At 46.1% G+C, this 19,353-nt stretch overlaps 2 protein-coding genes across 8 annotated transcripts; one reads left to right on the plus strand and one right to left on the minus strand.

The window, feature by feature from the left end:
• Window positions 1-68: 68 nt before the first annotated feature.
• BECN1 (beclin 1) lies at window positions 69-7,092 on the plus strand. Its single transcript, XM_075911518.1, has 11 exons — window positions 69-639; window positions 1,746-1,813; window positions 2,550-2,608; window positions 3,069-3,159; window positions 3,531-3,667; window positions 3,852-4,046; window positions 4,344-4,490; window positions 4,972-5,121; window positions 5,204-5,264; window positions 5,691-5,833; window positions 6,312-7,092. Exons 1-11 carry the CDS (start codon window positions 513-515, stop codon window positions 6,478-6,480), a joined length of 1,347 nt encoding a protein of 448 aa, XP_075767633.1. The 5' UTR covers window positions 69-512; the 3' UTR covers window positions 6,481-7,092.
• A 55-nt stretch (window positions 7,093-7,147) lies between these two features.
• CNTD1 (cyclin N-terminal domain containing 1) lies at window positions 7,148-19,269 on the minus strand. Of its 7 annotated transcripts, none has more exons than XM_025185962.2 (8): window positions 18,093-18,351; window positions 17,746-17,937; window positions 15,765-15,840; window positions 14,093-14,267; window positions 11,241-11,403; window positions 10,458-10,602; window positions 8,768-8,864; window positions 7,148-7,282 (listed from the first exon to the last, which is right to left on the minus strand). In XM_025185962.2, the coding sequence occupies exons 2-8, from the start codon at window positions 17,915-17,917 to the stop codon at window positions 7,277-7,279; spliced, it is 834 nt and encodes a 277-aa protein (XP_025041747.1). In that variant the 5' UTR covers window positions 17,918-17,937; window positions 18,093-18,351; the 3' UTR covers window positions 7,148-7,276. The 7 variants fall into 7 exon arrangements, with proteins under 7 accessions (XP_025041747.1, XP_025041746.1, XP_075767638.1 ...); XM_025185961.2 differs by having other exon boundaries at window positions 7,237-7,672; XM_075911523.1 differs by lacking the exons at window positions 7,148-7,282; window positions 18,093-18,351 and adding exons at window positions 7,703-7,858; window positions 19,144-19,269.
• Between the last annotated feature and the right edge of the window lie 84 nt (window positions 19,270-19,353).

A 19,353-nucleotide genomic window follows, 5' to 3' on the forward strand; every position in this document is an offset into this window, starting at 1 on the left:
CCTGGCAGGAGAGCGGCGCCGGCAGCCCGGGCCACGTGCAGCGCGCGCGCCGCAGACGTGCGGCCGCAGGGCCACGTGGCGCCGTGGTTGGGCTCCCGGCCCCCGCCAGGGGGCGTGTCGCGCAGGGGTGGGCGTGACCCTGGGCCGGGCCCCGCCCCTGGGCGAGAGGTCCCTGGGCCGGGTCCTGGCTTGTGGCAGCCAGCGGGGCTTCCGGAGCCGCACACGGAGGGGGGCCCGAATCCGCTGCAGTGCGCTGACACCAGTCTGCCCCGCCCCGCGCCAGGCTGCCTCCCAGGTCTCCCTCCCCTCCATGCTGCCCGCGGCCTCCCATTCGCCCCCCGGGCCGCCAGGGGGCGCTGCAGGATAACGTCGCGAGCACGGGCAGGCCCCGCGCCGGAAGCGGAAGTGACGCGGACGATGTTTGGCTGCGGGTTCGGCGGGGAGCCCGCTTCCGGATTAGCGTCCGGAGCGGCAGGGGAGAGCGGGGCTGCTCTCTGGGCGCCCCCCCCGGCATGGAGGGCTCCAAGTCCTCGGCCTGCACCATGCAGGTGAGCTTCGTGTGCCAGCGCTGCAGCCAGCCCCTCAAGCTGGACACCTCCTTCAAGATCCTCGACCGGGTCACCATCCAGGAGCTGACAGGTGGGGGCTGGGCTGCCCGAGCGCTGGGCGGGGGGGGGGGGGGCTGCGCTGCCCTGCCCGAGCGCTGGGCGGGGGGGGGGGGGGCTGCGCTGCCCTGCCCGAGCGCTGGGCGGGGGGGGGGGGGGGCTGCGCTGCCCGAGCGCTGGGCGTGGAGTGGGGGGGGGGCTGCGCTGCCCGAGCGCTGGGCGTGGAGTGGGGGGGGGGCTGCGCTGCCCGAGCGCTGGGCGTGGAGTGGGGGGGGGGGGGCTGCCCGAGCGCTGGGCGTGGAGTGGGGGGGGGGGGGGGGGCTGCCCGAGCGCTGGGCGTGGAGTGGGGGGGGGTGGGGGCTGGGCTGCCCGAGCGCTGGGCGTGGAGGGGAGGAGGGGGTGGGGGCTGGGCTGCCCGAGCGCTGGGCGTGGAGGGGTGGGGGCTGGGCTGCCCGAGCGCTGGGCGTGGAGGGGTGGGGGCTGGGCTGCCCGAGCGCTGGGCGTGGAGGGGTGGGGGCTGGGCTGCCCGAGCGCTGGGCGTGGAGGGGAGGGGGGGGGTGGGGGCTGGGCTGCCCGAGCGCTGGGCGTGGAGGGGAGGGGTGGGGGCTGCGCTGCCCGAGCGCTGGGCGTGGAGTGGGGGGGGGGTGGGGGCTGCCCGAGCGCTGGGCGTGGAGTGGGGGGGGGCGGGGGCTGGGCTGCCCGGGGGCTGGGCGTGGAGTGGGGGGGGGCGGGGGCTGCGCTGCCCGAGCGCTGGGCGTGGAGTGGTGGGGGGGCGGGGGCTGCGCTGCCCGAGCGCTGGGCGTGGAGTGGGCGGGGGGGGGGGCTGGGCTGCCCGAGCGCTGGGCGTGGAGTGGGCGGGGGGTGGGGGCTGGGCTGCCCGAGCGCTGGGCGTGGAGTGGGCGGGGGGTGGGGGCTGCGCTGCCCGAGCGCTGGGCGTGGAGTGGGACTGGGTGTGTTTGGGGAGGCAGCATGGGAGTTACAAGAAATGATGTCTGGAATTTCAGAAGGGAAGAGGTTAACACCCAAAATATCTGGGATAGCCACAAGTGGGACATGATGATGCCGCTCTGTTCATTCAGACACTAGCAGCTCTGCTAAATAGTTGATCCTGCACAATTTCTTCTGTTGTTCTTTGTTCAGCTCCCTTACTTACCACAGCTCCAGCAAAACCAGGGGACATTCATGAAGAAGAGGCCAACTTAACAGAGGTAAAAGGATTGGGTTGAATATAAGAACGGCCGTACTGGGTCAGACCAAAGGTCCTTCAAGCCCAGTAGCCTGTCTACTGACAGTGGCCAGCACCAAGTGCCCCAGAGAGGGTGGACCGAAGACAATGATCAAGCGATTTGTCTCCTGCCATCTCTCTCCAGCCTCTGACAGACAGAGGCCAAGGACACCATTTTATCCCCAGGCTAGTAGACTTTTATGGACCTAACCTCCATGAAATTATCTAGCTTCTCTTTAAACTCTATTATAGTCCTAGCCTTCACAGCCTCCTCTGGCAAGGAGTTCCACAGGTTGACTACACGCTGTGTGAAGAAGAACTTTCTTATATTAGTTTTAAACCTGCTACCCATTAATTTCATTTGGTGTCCTCTAGTTCTTCTATTTAGGGAACTAATAAATAACTTTTCTTTATCGGCCCTCTCCACACCACTCATGATTTTATAGACCTCTATCATATCCCCCCTCAGTCTCCTCTTTTCTAAACTGAAAAGTCCCAGTCGCTTTAACCTATCTCTTTGTTCCTTTAGCTAAGGCCCTATCATTAGGCTAGTTTGTCTCTTAGAGGCTAAAGGTTAGCCTGAGCTTTAGATGAGTTTGTCCTGTAAGGATGATAATCTTTCCTTTGAAAGAGAACCCCCCCCCCCCCAAAATATTATTCAGCTCTTTATGTCATGAGTGGCATTTGATTGGTTGATGGTGTATTGCCTTAATTTTTAGGAAGCCTTCACAGAAAACCGCCAGGATGGTGTATCCAGGAGATTCATTCCTCCAGCCAGGTATCACTTGGGGTTTGTTCCACAAAACCGATGTGTTTGCAGAGGCAAAACCTAAACCTCCTCACCATAGGCAGGGAGACCAAAGCACTTCAGCCCTGGGTGGTGGGCCCATAACCTGACCTCCAACCACATAGGGCTTGAAGCATAGGACAGTGGGATTCAGGCATCAGCTTTTGGTCCCAGGCCCCAACAAATCTAATGCTAGTCTTTGACACTCCATTAAAAGAGGGTTGCAACCCACTTTAGGGTTCAGACCTACAGTTTGAGAACCATTGGTATAGATACATGAACCTTTGTTCCAGAATTCAAGGGAAAGGACTGCATGAGACATCAGAATTAAAGGCGCAGTGGAGGGGATCTCTGTGAGGAAGCTTTGGGACTAAGTGTCCCACAGTGAGAGAAATTCAGTGATGTTCTGACATTCTTCATCAGTTCACATTAAAATCCTTTTCTCTTCAAGAATGATGTCAACAGAAAGTGCCAACAGTTTTACTCTGATTGGAGAGGCTTCTGATGGGGGCACCATGGAAAATCTCAGCAGAAGACTGAAGGCAAGTCATGAGACGACAGACTAGATGTACTCTTGAACTATCTGATGACGTGGGTTTTATCCAATAAACCATGATATATTTGTTAATCTCTAAGGTGCCACAGGACTGTTCATTCTTGAATGTACTGTAAGTTCTTTGGGGCACTTTGTGATTTGGAGTTGTAATTCGTATTTCTGGCCTTGCATAGAATGAAGGTAAACTATCTTACAGGCTGTTCACTTTATCAAATTTGAGCTGTGAAAAATGACAAATCATTGTTCTCTTAGGGGCAGAGTCTGAAGACTCATTGAAAACTTGGTTTTCATTTAATATTAAGAAGAACCTGGAGCTGATTTTAAATTTTCTATACTGAGAGTGAACTCTTTCTTTAGGTTACTGGTGACCTTTTTGACATTATGTCAGGACAGACAGATGTGGACCATCCTCTGTGTGAGGAATGCACAGATACCCTTCTTGACCAGTTAGACACACAACTCAATATCACCGAGAACGAATGCCAGAACTACAAGTAAGTGATTTATTATGGAACCGGTGGAGCACTCCATTATCACTTCCAGAAGTCTTAGTCCGAAGAGCAGGGAAAGACTATAGATTTGATCACTTTAATCAGTGAGGTAAAGAAGCCCCTCCAAATTTCATCTTTTGAAAATTGCCTTAAGCATCTTTTTGTAACCACCTGCTGTGTCCTGTAGACGATGTTTGGAGATCTTGGAACAAATGAATGAAGATGATAAGGAGAAACTGCAAATGGAGCTGAAAGAACTTGCTTTGGAAGAGGAGAGACTGATTCAAGAGCTGGAGGAAGTAGAGAAGAACCGCAAGATGGTAGCAGAAAACTTTGAGAAAATCAGGGCAGAAGCAGAGAGACTGGATCAGGAGGAAGCACAGTGAGTCTTAGCCAAACTCTATTACATGGCAGGAGAGACACCCACTTGTTCATATTTGTATCAGACTGGCTTGTGGGCAAACATGTACTGTACTTCTAGTGAGGTACAAATGGCTTCCTCTGTTACAAAACTGGGAATCTGGGACCTTCAGTTAGATGGACTTAGGTTTGAATGAGCTACAGAGCCTGAGCTCTCCTCCCGTCATAGAGAGAGTCTGTCTGGGGTGGTGGTGCATATAGGAGTTGGTCTCTTGCTGCCTTGTGTTGCTGAGGTTTTTTTTATTGTTGCTGTTTGAAGGTATCAGAAGGAGTACAGCGAATTCAAGAGGCAACAACTCGAGCTGGATGATGAACTGAAAAGTGTTGATAACCAGATGCGCTATGCCCAGGTCCAGTTGGATAAACTGAAGAAAACTAATGTGTTCAATGCAACTTTCCATATCTGGTAATGCTCTGGGCTGGAGGGACAGAGCTGCTGAAGCATCAGTTTTCAGAAGTCTATATTACAGCATCATTTCCAAGATTTTTGGCAACTTAGGCGCTAGGCTGGGCTGAACGGTACCTCTTAGCTGAGAGCAGGCAATCTGATCTCCTTGTAGTGACAGCTGTAAGGAAACATGCTCTTCCCAGCCTGCATGAGGAGAATTGCAAACGCAAGAGCAGCTGGCAGGTGCTATCTCTAGGCTGTCAAACCGGGGACAACATGGGGCCCAGTGCTGAGCTTAACCGAACTGCTCTGCTTGAGCTTTTGCACTTGGTGTTTTACACAGATAATGTAAGTTGCTCCATTGTCTTTTGAAGGATCTCAAAGACCTGATGGCTTGCAGAGTTATTATAGCAATGGGGGTGAGGACCCTGTTGTGCTAGGTGCCATAAAAACAATTCCTGCCCCAAACAGCTTACTTACAACTTTCCTCTTAATACAGGCACAGTGGGCAGTTTGGCACAATTAATAACTTCAGACTTGGCCGCCTCCCCAGCGTCCCAGTAGAATGGAATGAGATCAATGCAGCTTGGGGGCAGACTGTACTACTGCTTCATGCCCTTGCTAACAAGATGGGCCTGAAATTTCAAAGGTAAGAGCAATACTTTATACACCTTGTCCTGGCTGTCATACCAGGGCAAAAGGCACTCAGACTTGCCTGCTTTTTCTTTCAGATACCGTCTTGTTCCCTATGGAAACCATTCATATTTAGAGTCTCTCACAGACAAATCAAAGGTAAGAAAATCCAAGAGTAATCTGTCTGGAATGCTAAAATCCTTCTTATTCATGCTAATAGGAGTGAGCAGAAAATCTAAATCTTGCCATTCACATTTAGATCGTATTACAGGCCTTAATACAATTACTGCTGTAACCACCTTACCTCTAATTGTGTTGTGTTCTCCCCTAGGAGGTGGGAGGAGGCAGGGAAACAGGAAGTGCCCTACTTTATTTAAAAGCCATTGTTTTGTTCAGTTGAGATGCATCAGTAGGCTCAAGAGTCTGTCCAGATGGTGAATGGTGGCTGGGATAAGTAGTTTAAGGACTGGAATGCAGTGAGGCTTTGCTCTTGAGGGCAGAGAATCCCTCGGGCCGTCTCATATGCTGTGGGGAGAGTTTCTAAAATAGTTCTAAGCGGCCGAGAGTCCAACTTCTCTCTTTCAGGAGTTGCCCTTGTATTGTTCTGGAGGTTTAAGGTTCTTTTGGGACAATAAATTTGATCACGCAATGGTGGCGTTCCTGGACTGCGTGCAGCAATTCAAAGAGGAGGTGGAGAAAGGCGAAACTCGTTTTTGTTTGCCTTACAGGTAAATGTCACTATCTGAATTACTTCTATAACACATTGCATATTAGTCCCTGCATCCTGGCCCATAGCATTCTTTGTTATTCCAGGCCTCTTATTTTTAGCCAACTGCCAAATCTTTTTGGTTTTGTACTTGAAGAGCAGAGAAATATTTCCCAAGCTCTGTCCCTGTTGACCTAAATGGGAGATGAAAGGCCATTGCATAACTTTAAAAAAGCTGTTTTGTTTTTTTACCTTTTGGTGAAATAGGGGATCAGACTATGTCTTAAGCAAGATGTGGAATGTTCATGTAAAATTCATAACTGAGATTAAAGGCTCTGAAAATACAGTACTTCATATGTCTAACCCAGCAACTGGAAATAGCTACTTCAAATTCAGTGGAATTAAACTAGTTTAAATGAGGTGACAGATCACACAGCATTAGTATATTATAAGAGATGGTAATGTGAATGTGGTGTTAACCCTCTGTTTATGTGGTACAGAATGGATGTGGAGAAAGGCAAGATCGAAGATACAGGTGGCAGTGGTGGCTCTTACTCTATTAAAACACAATTTAACTCTGAGGAGCAATGGACAAAAGCACTCAAATTCATGTTAACTAATCTGAAATGGGGTCTTGCCTGGGTTTCATCCCAATTTTATAACAAATGACTGTGTGCATGTGTGTATAAAGAACTTGTCCTGAGGGCTAACGACTATCTGCTTTATTTTTTTTTTGAGAATGTCAAAAATTGTCACTTAATGTTAATCAATACAACATGTTTACAATACCAAAAAACAAGACACTTTAAAATTTCATTTTACATGTAGTACAGAGAAAAGCAATATGTAAAATTGTACTGTTGAACAGAATATAATTCAGCTCTCTATGAAATAGCTAGTTAGCAAGTATCTGAGTTTTATAACCTGTTGTAAACTTGCTGTACAGCACCAGTGGATATCTGATGTAATCTCTTTGCAACTTAAGAGTACACCATTAGAAAAATGAAATATTAGTGACACAGTGAGAACTGTGTTGTATGCAAAGCCTCTGGAAGCTTTGTCTGTTCATCCTAAAGGGTGACTAATGCTTGAAACTTAGTATCTTCTCTTTAAATCAGAACTGATGAGCACTTAACTTGGTGCCATTGAACTTTATGGGGTTTGATATTGTTTAAAACATTGCCATCTATTTAACTATTTGCAACAAATATTTCTTGCAGTCTGTTCCTGCACAAAGGTGCACTGAATAACACTAATAAAATACTTTGTATTCTGGACAAATTGACTGCTTCCATTCTGCATACACTTTAACCTGTGCACTGAGATGTAGATCTTGAATAATTTTCCATCCAAGTGACATTTAAATCCAGCTTTAAAGCAGGTGGTGCTTGACTTGACTTGCATTTCCCTCCCCTGTTAACACTAGCATAATACCTAACTGTCTGTCTTTTGGCCTCGGGGGTAATTAGATCTGGGGACAGAAAAAAAGGAATATAGGAAGGAACAATGTTGATATTGTAAACTAATCAAGAAAGTCACTGCTTCTGCACAACAGCAACTGTGCAAGATCAAAGCTTGGGCTGGATTATAGCACTTGTACACTGTAGAACAGTTTGCCGATTTGTCATTTCTATAACTAATTTTCTGAAAGCAAAATACCATGCTCCCCATGTCACTACTTCAGACTGAGTATAGGGGATGGTTTGTAAAGGCATATTTTAGCAATTTAAATATCCTATACAGCTGCTACACAGCAATTGTACAAAGTTCATCCTACATATTATAAATCAAAACCAGCTGCATCTGTTACAAAAGGTTCATGGATCAAACAGCATCAGGCTGGCTTTGAAGATCCTGATACCTGGGAAAGGTTGCAATGGAAAATACAAGTTTATTTTGTAGGAGGGTCAATATAGTTCTCTGAAGCTCTAGTTCCTTTGTTCTTCCTTGAAGCAGTAGTGCCAATACTATGTTTCAGTATTGCATATGAAAACTCTAAAATGCTTTCTGTGGTAATGCCAGTGATGCAGTTTAAATGTTCCACAACCTTTAAAAAAAATCTCTTTAAGATGTTTCCTTATTTTGGGCAACAGTGTAGTAGTTCTAGATCTTAAATCTTTGACTATTTGTAAATGAAAACAGAACCAGATTATAGTCTACCCTCTGGCTGGCTGGCTGTGCTACCTAGCTGCTACAGGTATATAAATGTAAAAAAATCACTAGCTCTCTGCAATTAGCCAGTTGAGGATCCTATTAATGGAGGACTTCTCCCTTATGATTTTTTAATACTTAACTGCTTCTGCTGTGAGAGGATAATTTGAAATATTGTAAAATGAAAGCTGGCTGTTTAGGGAGAAATTGGCACCTTGTGGGATCATCTCCCCCCTTTCTGTCAATGGAAGCCTTTGGATATAACATGTTGTAGGAGTAGGAGAGCTTTTCAGAATAGGTTTGCATAGTAACGACACATTAAATTCCCAATCTTCCCCCTACATTGTCCAGCAGTACTAACACATTAGAATCATAGAACACTAGAACTGAAAGAGACCATGAGTGGTCATCAAGTCCAGTCCCTTGCAGTCATGGCAGGACCCAGTACCAGCTAGACCATCCCTGACAGATGTTTGTCTAACCTGTTCTTAAAAATCTCCAGTGATGGAGATTCCAAAACTTCCCTAGGTAATCTACTCCCATGCTTAACCACCCTAACATGAAGATTTTCTTACTGTCCAACCTAAACCTCCCATCCTGCAATTTAAGCCCATTGATTTTTCTTTTTAATTAAAAGCAGTGGGCTTAAATTGTAGTATGACAGGTTTTGTATTAAAAGGACTCCACCTTTCGTATACTCAGTGCAACACACCTGTCCTCATGTACTGTGTAAACAGCAAAAGATGCAAAACTTTAGTTCATATAACCCTAAGAACAGTACTGTGTATTTCCTGTATAGTAGTACCTGATTCCAATATTCAGGATGTAGTATGAAAGCGCTTGTGCTGATTACTCCAACTGCCAAAAGCATGAAATCTTCCTTTACGGACAAAAATTTTGCTCTGTATAATTAAAACAGTAGTAATATCTGCTGTAAAATGAAGCTGTTCAACAGCAAAGTATTGTAGTATTGATACTTTGTATTTTGAGGAAAACAATTTTAGTAGCATTTTAACATAAATGCATACAAATTAACACCTTTAAAAGCTACTTCAGGCTGACATTATGTTCAGCTTAAAGTCCAATCTCCCACTCATTTCATTATACTTTTCACGACTGTTTCACTATACTTTCTTAAAAATAAGAGTTCTTCCCTGTCTGCCTCTTCTACAGCAACAATGTTGAAACATTTTGATTTTTACAAGCATATGGAAAAATTGAGAACATGAACTGTAATATGCAAGAAAAACTGGAATTAGTTTTTAGGAGTATGCTAATAACTTGTTATACTTGGGGCACGTCTGTGTACTTTGTCTTCAAAGTGCTTTTTGAAAACACTGAGCAATACCACCTCCCCACCCAAGAAACTAGTTAATATCACTGTGCTGCAGATGAAGAAAGATGCAATGCACCCAGGATGACAGACAATCACTGTCAAGAGGTGGGGATCAACACTTGAAAAATTAAGTTAATTGTACTTAGAACCAGTTATCCCCAAATACCACCTACTATGGAAAGAAAGCCATGTATGGGGACTTTGGACACTTCATGGAATTAGCAACTTCAATCTGGAATCCTCAGTCCCAGGTTCTTAGTTCACAAAGAATAGTCTTTTGAACTGTGTTGCAAATAACTGACTCCTGTTTTCTCAACAAATGGTCTGGGAGCACTTTATAGACTAACAAAACATGTAGATGGTAAAAAAAAAAAAAGGAGGAAAAAAAAGAAGGGGAGGAGACAGGGACCAGAGGGTATAGAAAATCAGGAAGGTAGAGGGAATCAGTAAGTATCTGAAGATTAGGTAGTTGGATAGTACTAGCCAAATACACAGAGAAGCATTGGAATTAGAGCTCATCCGCAAATTCAATTCTCATGCTAATGGACTCAATTGTGATGAAGGATGGTTGGGACACTATCAACCTAATATTCAATGAAGGTGCAAACAGCTCTTTTGTAGATTCCTCTAGCAGGAAGGATACTATAAATAGACTTTGATTCTTATCTGCTTCGTTTTAACTACCCAATCTTCAGATATTTACTGATTCTCCCTTCCTTCCTGATTTTTCTATACCCTCTGTTCCCTGTCTCCCACCCCTCTTTATTTCCTTCCTCTCTCCCCCTCCCCCTTTCTCTCCTATTTATTTTGGGTCTGCACATCCTAAACTCAAAACTCTGGTCATCTGAAGAAGTGGGCTGTGCCCACGAAAGCTAATGATACCAGCTATGTGTTTTGTTAGTCTATAAAGTGCTACCAGACCATTTGTTGTTTTTTGCTGTACAGACTAACTCGGCTATCCCCTGAAGCTTCCTGTTTGCTCAGTTCACTATGCACTCTAAGCTGTATCTGCTGCATCATAATGTGTCAGACCACAATGAAACTGCATCAGATGGATGGTAAAGGCACAGGAACTTGGGACCCTCAAGCTTTTTCCCTTCCCTCTGAGCACAAAATCAATATTAATTCAAACGTGTTCTTGGGCATAGGTGGTACTTACATCTGGAGTTCACTTGGTGTTGAATTCTCAATAGAAGTCTTCAGTAAAGTATCATAGATGATATTCCGCATGAGATAAGTTAAATCCAGTAGGTGCACGCATATCTTATGCAACTGTTTCATAGGAAGTAAGCAGCCATTATATCCTAAAGTGGAGATTATACATCAAAGAATATTTTATGATACATAAAACTAGATTATGAAAAATATTAGCCATTATGACCAAGGCAGTTGTATACTGAAGTTGTTTATGGCAAAGATTTTCAGTAGTGACCATGGCAAGGTGAGGCACCCAAAACCTGAATCTCCATAAAAGGGTCTGTCTTTGCTCAGCAATTTCTATCAGACCCCTTTAAGGGATCTCAAGTTGGATCGCCTCCTCCCCTATTCCCAATTCACTTTGGAAAAATTGTGGCCTAGAGTTACTTTAAAAAAATGATTAATCTTATAACATCTTGCCAAACAGGCAAAAGTCCAGTTACCCATTATCTTCTTGGATGCTAACTGTGGACTCCTCATTCTATGATGTATATAAAGCTTGCGTCTGTCGATCAATGGGAGAGGGGGCCCAGGATTCACCCTAGGAAACATCACAGAGTAGGGAAAACACTTTGATGCTTTGGGCTTTCCATTAATAATAACCATATTGGTGAGTTTCTCTTTGTCACTTCATACTTGATTTTTTTACCTCTAAAATGAATGCTTAATCTAAGGTTGTTTAAGAATCTAACTAACTCCACTTAGCCTTTATTAATATCAAGTTTCTTCTTATTAATACTCTTACCTAACACCTCCAGAAGCAACTCAACATAGGCCAATGGAGTTGGCACATTGATCTGAAAGCACAGAGCCTTCAGAATGGCAAGTTCTGACTCCACTAAGTCCTGTTTGGTGTATGAATAGTCTATGGACTGCAGAAATTTCAGAACTGTGTTATTGTTAATTATCTGGGGGAGGAAAAAAAGTCATTATTTTTAAAACTGCTGCTATAAGAGGTACTTTCCCAAGACGCCAGACACCTGTATAATATGCTTTTAACAGTCTGAGTTGAGGACTAACCAAATTATTTTGTTTAACTTGCCTTCTAAACTAAAAATGGAAAATGCAAGCTGAAGCCATTACCCTTTGCTAGGTAGCAGCACATATTATTGTTTTGCAGGGCTGGGCCCTACTGGAGCTGAAATTGGGGATGCTGAGTTTGGGTATTTTATCAGTATAAAATGTTTTCTTAACTTCTGTTCCAGGACACGTGTATATGGTGTTATCACAGATGCCAGACAGGCAAAGCCTCCCGCTCAAATCTCAGACATAACACCATTGCCCACTTCCCAGGAACCATCTTTACCCCAAGGATCAGGGCCATCCTTAGGCATACGCGGAGTACGCAGTCACATAGGGCACCATGCTTTCTGGGGCACCACTCTGCCAACCTGGGATGGAGGGGAAGCATACGCGTGTGCTCTGCACCGGAGCCAGTAGGGGTGCTGCCAGCACTTACGGCCCTGTGAGAAGACCCCACCGGGCTGAGGGACTCCAGCAAGGAGGCCAGCAAGCTGACCCTGGCTGGAGAAGGGAAGCTGTCAGCCTGGGCTGCAGCGTTGGGAGGAGCTGGGGCTGCAACTGGGGTAGGGTCATGCGCGGCTTGGCGTTGCGGCGCCATTTTTTTAAATGGCCAAGCCGTGCCTCGGAAGGAGATGTGCCAAGCGGGGCGTGGGGGAGCAGAACCTCACTAGGGCAGGACCGGCCATGTTGTGATAGGCTGGGGCTGCAAGCGGCCCGGCTCCAGCTCTGGCATGTGGTCTGGAGCCTGGGCTGCAGGGACTTCTGGGGCCCGATCACAGTAGACTCCAGCTCTGCAAATGGAAAGGCAGAAGGTGGGCGAGGGGGAAAATAGAGGGAAGGGGTGGGAGAGGAAGGTGCTTGTGCTGAGGGGGAAGGCACCAAGGGAGGGGTAGAGGAGAGACAATGAAGAAAAGGGCAGGAGGGGAGGTGTCAGTGGGAGAGGGGACAGAGTGATGTTGGGAGAGGAGAGGGGAAAGGCATTGGGGGCTAGAGGGGGGAGGGGGAGGTGCTGGGAGAAGGCTTGAAAGAAGAGGTGTGGAGATAGAGCAAGCTGTGTGTGAGGGCACGGGTGTGAGGGAAATGGGGGCAGAGAGTGGTGAGGGGGTGGGCATCGGGAAAAAGAGGGCGGCTGGGGCAGTAAGGGTAGGGGGAGGCACCAGGAGGGTGCAGGGGTAAGGGACGGTGGAAGTGCCAGGGGATTCTGGGGGTGAAGCAGAAGGTGAGACACCTGCAGGGGAGGGACCAGCACCAGAGGAGAGAGGCGGGGCAGGTGTGTAGAGGGAAGTGTTAGGAGAGGAGATGAGGAGGGGTATCTCACATGATCGTGGAGGGGGCAGGTCTCAGGAGGGCTGAGGGCAGTGAGAAGGGCAGGACTCAGGACAGCAGAGGAGGGTGAAGGGTTGGGGGCAGCAAGCACCAGGGGAGCTGATGGAGCAAAGGGAGGAGACATGGCAGCAGAGGGAAAAGGTAGAGGTTTATAAGATATTTATTAATAACTTGGGTGCCACAGTGGCACATCCAAACAAGCCATGTGAACTCAGTACTGGTGTACAACACGACACTCATTTTGCTCATAGGAGGAAACTCTTGGAGGGAACACTTCGCCCAGCCTCTCCGCCCCTGAGTTAATGTCATACACACTGGGTTAATGCAATTGCAGGATAGTTGCATGAGGGGGATTTGGTGGGGGCCAATCTAATCCCTATCGGTAGGAGGATGGTAGGAAAAGTCCTTGGGTGGGGGTGTCACGTGACACCTTTTACTTTTGGTCATGTGTCCATGTTGCCCTGAGAGTGTTGCCTCCAGGGGTGTGGCTAATGGGGGTAAAAGTACATTTAAAAAAAAATTTTGGGTGCACACCCTAATGAAATGTGCTGTGCACACCTATGACGGTAAGCAGTGGAGCATGTAACAGCAGGGCTGGGTCCTAGAGAGCCAAATGCACTGCCTGCAGTACAGTCTGAGGGAGAGGATTGGCTGCTGGGGTCTCTGGGAAGGAGAGGGAGTAGGGGGTGGAAGAGCAAGTCAGGCATAAAGGCACCAGTTTAATAATCTTGGGTAGGGCACCATAAATCCTAAGGACGACCCTGCCAAAGATTGACTTGATAGATTAAGGCAGAGAAAAAACTCCCTTGCTTGCAATATTTTCCTCAAAAAGAAAAAAGTCACAATACTAACAACAATATGGCATTTCTTTCAGACTGAATATCAGGGCATCACATGCCAAGAAAATGAATGTGTAAAGCTACATATCAGTATCATGTGGCAACTGCCACCATAACAATGCTGAGTTTTGATTCGGTGGTATTCTCACAACCAAATGGTACAGGTCATGATTACTCTAAATAAAAAAAATGTGGGTTAACTTTTTTTATTGTGAAGGTGCAGTGTACTTTTTTATCAATGCAAGGGATCTAGATCTGCCATGTCCAAATTAGCCTGAATTACCTAGTCACACTTGTCCTTTGAAATGGTACATCCTTTGGTGTGAAGTTTAGATAAGTTCAAAATCTAAATACGTAAAAATATACTATACTGCTAAAATCTGGTGTAAGAAAGTATTAGTTTGCTCACATTGTAGTGAAAAGAAAGTTTGCTTGCAAGCTGAATGCAAGACACAAGCCGCAGCACAATTGTATCACATATCTGTGCTTTCAAAGTGCTCCAGGTATTGCCCTCTCCTTGTTCATTGGTTACCCTTGACTCTCGGGTAGAGTTATAAATCTCTTCTACGTGCTTAATCATAAACCTGCAAGAAAAAAAGCCAAACTTTGTTAGGAACAATTAGGAAAAGGATAGCTAACAAGATACTAAATATAAAGACTATAAATCAATGGTACATTCACACCTTGGCTGTGTCTAGACTGGCCAGTTTTTCCAGAAAATCAGCCGCTTTTCCGGAAAAACTTGCCAGCTGTCTACACTGGCCGCTTGAATTTTCACAAAAGCACTGACTTCCTACTGTAAGAAATCAGTGCTTTTTGCAGAAATACTATGCTGCTCCCGTTTGGGCAAAAGTCCCTTTTGCGCAAAACTTTTGCGCAAAAGGGCCAGTGTAGACAGCTGAGATTTGTTTTCTGCAAAGTGCTTTTGCAGAAAAGCATCCGTGCCAAGCTAGACGCTTTGTTCTGAAAACGCTTTTAACGGAAAACCTTTCCGTTAAAAGCATTTCCGGAAAATCATGCCAGTCTAGACGTAGCCCTTGAATACTGCATGCAGTTCTGGTGACTTCATCTCAAAGATATATTAGTAATGTAAAAGGAACATTAGCAAAATAATTAGCAGTATGGAACAGCTTCCATATGAGGAAAGAGTAAAAAGAAAAGAAAAGAAACAGTAAGGATGGATAAAATAAAGGTCTATAAAAATCATGAGTGATGTGGAGAAAGTGAATAGGGAAGTGTTATTTACCCCTTCACATCATACAACCAGGAGACATCTGATTAAATTAAAAGAGGCAGCAGGTTCTTCACACAACACAGTCAATCTGTGGAACTTATTGCTAAGGGGTGCTATGAGGGTCAAAAGTATAACTTGGTTCAAAAAATAATTGGCAAGTTCATAGAGGGTAGGTTCATCAATGGCAATTTGCCAAGATGATCAGGGATGCAACATCATTCTCTGGGGATATAGCTACACAGCAGTATTATTACGGAATAACTGATGTTATTCCAAAATAACATAGTCCGTGTCTACACTACAAGCAGTTATTTCGACATAATGTCAAAATAATGTTGAGCTGGAGGACTTCTTACTCCAACTCCTGTAACCTTCATTTTACGAGGAGTAAGAGAAGTCAGAGGAAGAGTGCTTTCTTGGGCTTTCTACGTAATTGACATAGCTCAAGTTGCATAGCTTATTTTGGCTTTAGCCCTGCTGTGTAGAAGTACCCTGGGTGTCCCTAAACATCTGACTGCCAGAAGCTGTGACTGGACAAAAGGGGATGGATCACACAAAACTGTGTTGTTCTGTTCATTCCCTCTCAATCATCTGGCACTGATCACTATCAAAAACAGGATATTGGGTAAGATGGACCATTGAGCGCACCCAGCAGGACCTTCTATGTGTATTCTGAATACTTTACTCTCAATATACATACCAATTATACTTGTAATTAAATAACAGGAAAGACAAAACTGCAGATACAAAGATACTCCATATCTTCTGCCTGAACAGTGGAAAGTACATACAGTATAACTGTATTACAGGTATAAGAGTCCCATGTTGTCTTTGCTTAGGAAGTTACCTTTCAAATATTTCAACTGCTTGATATCGTGCAGATTGGTCCAGGAACCACTTTTCACACAAGAGAAATACAAATTCTGCAAAAAAGTGCAATTAACAATCACAACAGGAATGGGTGGATACACTATCAACAAGTAAAAGTAAGTGAGTGAGGATAAGGAATTAGATATGAATATTGAGTCAAGCCTTTGCAAAGACACCACTAGTGGGAGTTTATACAGAGGGGCTGTGTCTAGACTGGAAAAACTTGTCAGCTGTCTACACTGGCCGCTTGAATTTCCACAAGAACACTGACGATCTCATGTAAGAAATCAGTGCTTCTTGCAGAAATACTATGCTGCTCCCGTTCGGGCAAAAGTCCTTTTGCGCAAAAGGGCCAGTGTAGACAACTCAGATTTGTTTTGTGCAAAAAAGCCCCGATCGCGAAAATGGCGATCGGGGCTTTTTTGCGCAAAAGTGCGTCTAGATTGGCACGGACGCTTTGCCACAAAAAGTGCCTTTGCGGAAAAGCGTCTGTGCCAATCTAGATGCTCTTTTCTGCAAATGCTTTTAATGGAAAACTTTTCCATTAAAAGCATTTGCGGAAAATCATGCCAGTCTAGACGTAGCCAGGATGTTACTAATAAAGCAGTATCCTCTAGCTAAGACTAGGAATTAACTAGACCTCATTTGACTTCTGTTATATTTATTACAAGCAACAGACTGTCATCACAGCCAAGACCAAACCACTGCAGGCCCACATAACAGCTACCATGCTAAGGTTTCCTTTAATGTCACTACCTGAATGGACAGGGCATGTTTTTGGGTGAGTGTGTAAAAGAATACCATAACAATATTTTTAGTTGGGGTAAAAAGTGCAGTGGTTCCTGTGTAGCTCTGAATATATCAGCATGAAGTCTTTCATTTACATACTTTGTTATTTAATACAACATTTGCTTTTATGCTTTTTAACATTTGTTTCTACCTTTGCTCAAGTTCAAGTTTTTAATTGACATGTTGGTTGACTCTCAAGAGTTCTCACACTTGTATCAACTGCCATTACCCGTCAGGTTTGTAAATTTACTAATATTTTAGAAATCCATTAATTTTCTTGTACATTACATTGTTGCTGATCACAAAGAAACTTTCCTATTGCTGTATATAACTACACCCAAGTATACAGCAAACACTTGCCTACAGCCAGCTTTGTGTTCATGTAAGAACATTAGTAAGCCCTTGCATTGTGACAAGTGTCAGAGGGATAGCTGTGTTAGTCTGTATCAACAAAAACAACAAGGAGTCTTGTGGTACCTTAAGGACTAACAGATTTATTTGGGCATAAGCTTTTGTGGACTAAGATCCACTTTGTCAAAAGCATGGAGTGAAAATTACAGAATTTCAGAAATTACAGAATCTGTAATTTCCACTCCATGCATCTGGCAAAGTGGGTCTTTGTCCACAAAATCTTATATCAAAATAAATCTGTTAGTCTTTAAATTTCCAACAGGACTCGATTTTTAGTAATCCTTTTACTTCTGGGAGCTCTGAAGTTCAAAAATAAACCACTGCACACAGAAAACAGCTTGATGTGCCTGCAGTCTGGCAGCAGAGGCTCATCATAATTAACTTGTATTTTATTTTTACCTCTAGTTTTGCACCTTCTGCTCCTTCTCTATAAAATGCTGTCAAGGTATTTTCATAATCTGTAAAACACCTTATATAACTTGGCCCTTTGCACCAAATGATTCTGAAACTCCTGTTTTAGGTTAAAACACAGTGAGACTCAATCCTGTGTACTGATTTTCATAATCTCAGATGCACCCCCTAACCCTTTAGAGCAGAGCAGATTTTACACACATCTGCATTGTGGTCTCTACGATATTACAAAATACTCATTGAAGGATAATAAGGATTTGTAAGTGTTCGGTGCACACAAATGCATACACAGTCCATGTGACAGACATACTAACATACACAGGCTGGCAAAGTTCTGCATTTCTCACCCACTATCTTGGTCTCTTTGAAGCATCCTGCCTGATCCGACAGCTTGTTCAGATATTGTTCATTTTCTGTAGCTAAATAGATTAGAGTATCTTCAATGATCTCGGGAGGAACAGCTCCAAAGACTGGCTCAGGGGTGCAAAACCTGGACATTGCCTGGGCCACTGCGCTCATCTTAGCACTTCTGGCCAGCCCTCAAATATAATACAACAACAACAATATTATTTTTATTACACTGCAGCTGTGCTCACTACCGTAATTATTAAAGAGGGCACCAGCTAGGGCATGGAATAAGATAGCAGTATTTATGCTGTAGACATATTACACTGTCTTATTCTGGATTTGCTACCTGCATGTGATCAGAATCATCCTGGAACCAGTACACACATACAAATCCTCACTTCTCTCAGCACTGCAGAGCTTATCACAGATATAGGCAAGAAACCTGAACATCAGAGAGGTGGTTCCTCAACAGAACTGTTAGGTACACTCCAACCCCCGGGCCACCCACTTTATGGAATACAGGAGGTCCTCAACTTATGAATGCATCGACGTACGACCATCCACACTTAACGACCAGCCTCCCATACAGCCAGTCCCCGACTTACAAACGGCGATCCGCACTTACGAACTGTGCAGTCCCATTTAAACGAATGGGGTCCGACTTACGAACAGATCGAGTTATGACCAAGTGTTTGGTACATAACTCGTTCGGGGACTATCTGTATATGATCGGAGTTTACGAGCGAGGCCACCTGGGGCATCACTGACCAAGCTACCCCACTAACACCAAGGGGAGGTAGGTCCGCAGCAGAGGGCAGAATTGATGGTCTCCAGTGAGGAAGCTGGAGCCTGAGAGCCAGCTGGCACGGCGAACAGCCCACTGTCTGCTGGCACCCTATGCCCGAGCCCACTGGGGTTACACACGGGAGCTGCTATGCCGCAGGGGGGGCATTTCCCAAGAGCGTCCTCAAGCCTCAGAGCCAGCCTCAAGGAGCGAGGCGGGCGGGGAGCCTGCTGGCCCAGGGCGCTCAGCCTGGGCAGGGCTTGGGGGAACCCAGTCCCCTGAGGGAATGGGGGGGGCTGGAGGGATATTGTGGGCCAGCCTGGGGGAGGGGTGTTGGAAGGGAGGTGCCCAGCTCTGGGGGAGGGGTGAAGGGTTGGATTGGGGGGGGAGCCCAGCCCAGTGCTGCGGGGGGGGGGGGCAGTCGGGATGTGGGGGGGGTCGGTGGGCAGCCAGAGGGGGTGAAGGGTGAAATGGAGGTTCCTGGGGGAGGGGAAGCCCCGCCCAGGGGGTGTAAGAAGGGGGGGGTTGGGGGCCCAGACTGAGAGGGTCAAGGAGGCCTGTGGGCAGGAGCCCCTCTATCAGCCAATCACACGACGCCACAGCCCGTTGCCACCTGGTCACGTGGCGTTCTCCCACGCGCTTCTTCCCGCCTAAACACCTCCCTGGTCACGTGAGGCGTCTGACCGCCCCAATCACAAGAGACGCTCCTCGGACGCTGAGCGTCACGTGGGCCGCGTCACCAAGCGGGCGGGAGGTTCCGCGCGGGGGCTGGGCCCGGACGAGCCGAAGGGCGCGTTGCCCTCATCGAACATGGCGGCGCGCG

This window comes from Pelodiscus sinensis, chromosome 29 (genome assembly GCF_049634645.1).
Source record: "Pelodiscus sinensis isolate JC-2024 chromosome 29, ASM4963464v1, whole genome shotgun sequence".
In the NCBI taxonomy this organism is placed as follows: Eukaryota; Metazoa; Chordata; order Testudines; family Trionychidae; genus Pelodiscus; species Pelodiscus sinensis.

Coding starts and splice junctions, on each gene's coding strand:
- BECN1 (XM_075911518.1), top strand. CDS start 513: ATGGAGGGCTCCAAGTCCTCGGCCTGCACCATGCAGGTGAGCTTCGTG. Junction 3,160..3,530: donor ATCTCAGCAGAAGACTGAAG/GCAAGTCATGAG, acceptor CTCTTTCTTTAG/GTTACTGGTGACCTTTTTGA. Junction 5,122..5,203: donor ATGGGCCTGAAATTTCAAAG/GTAAGAGCAATA, acceptor TTTTTCTTTCAG/ATACCGTCTTGTTCCCTATG.
- CNTD1 (XM_075911523.1), bottom strand. CDS start 17,917: ATGAGCGCAGTGGCCCAGGCAATGTCCAGGTTTTGCACCCCTGAGCCA. Junction 14,268..15,764: donor GCAGTTGAAATATTTGAAAG/GTAACTTCCTAA, acceptor TTTTTCTTGCAG/GTTTATGATTAAGCACGTAG. Junction 11,404..14,092: donor AACTTTCTTTTCACTACAAT/GTGAGCAAACTA, acceptor TTCCTCCCCCAG/ATAATTAACAATAACACAGT.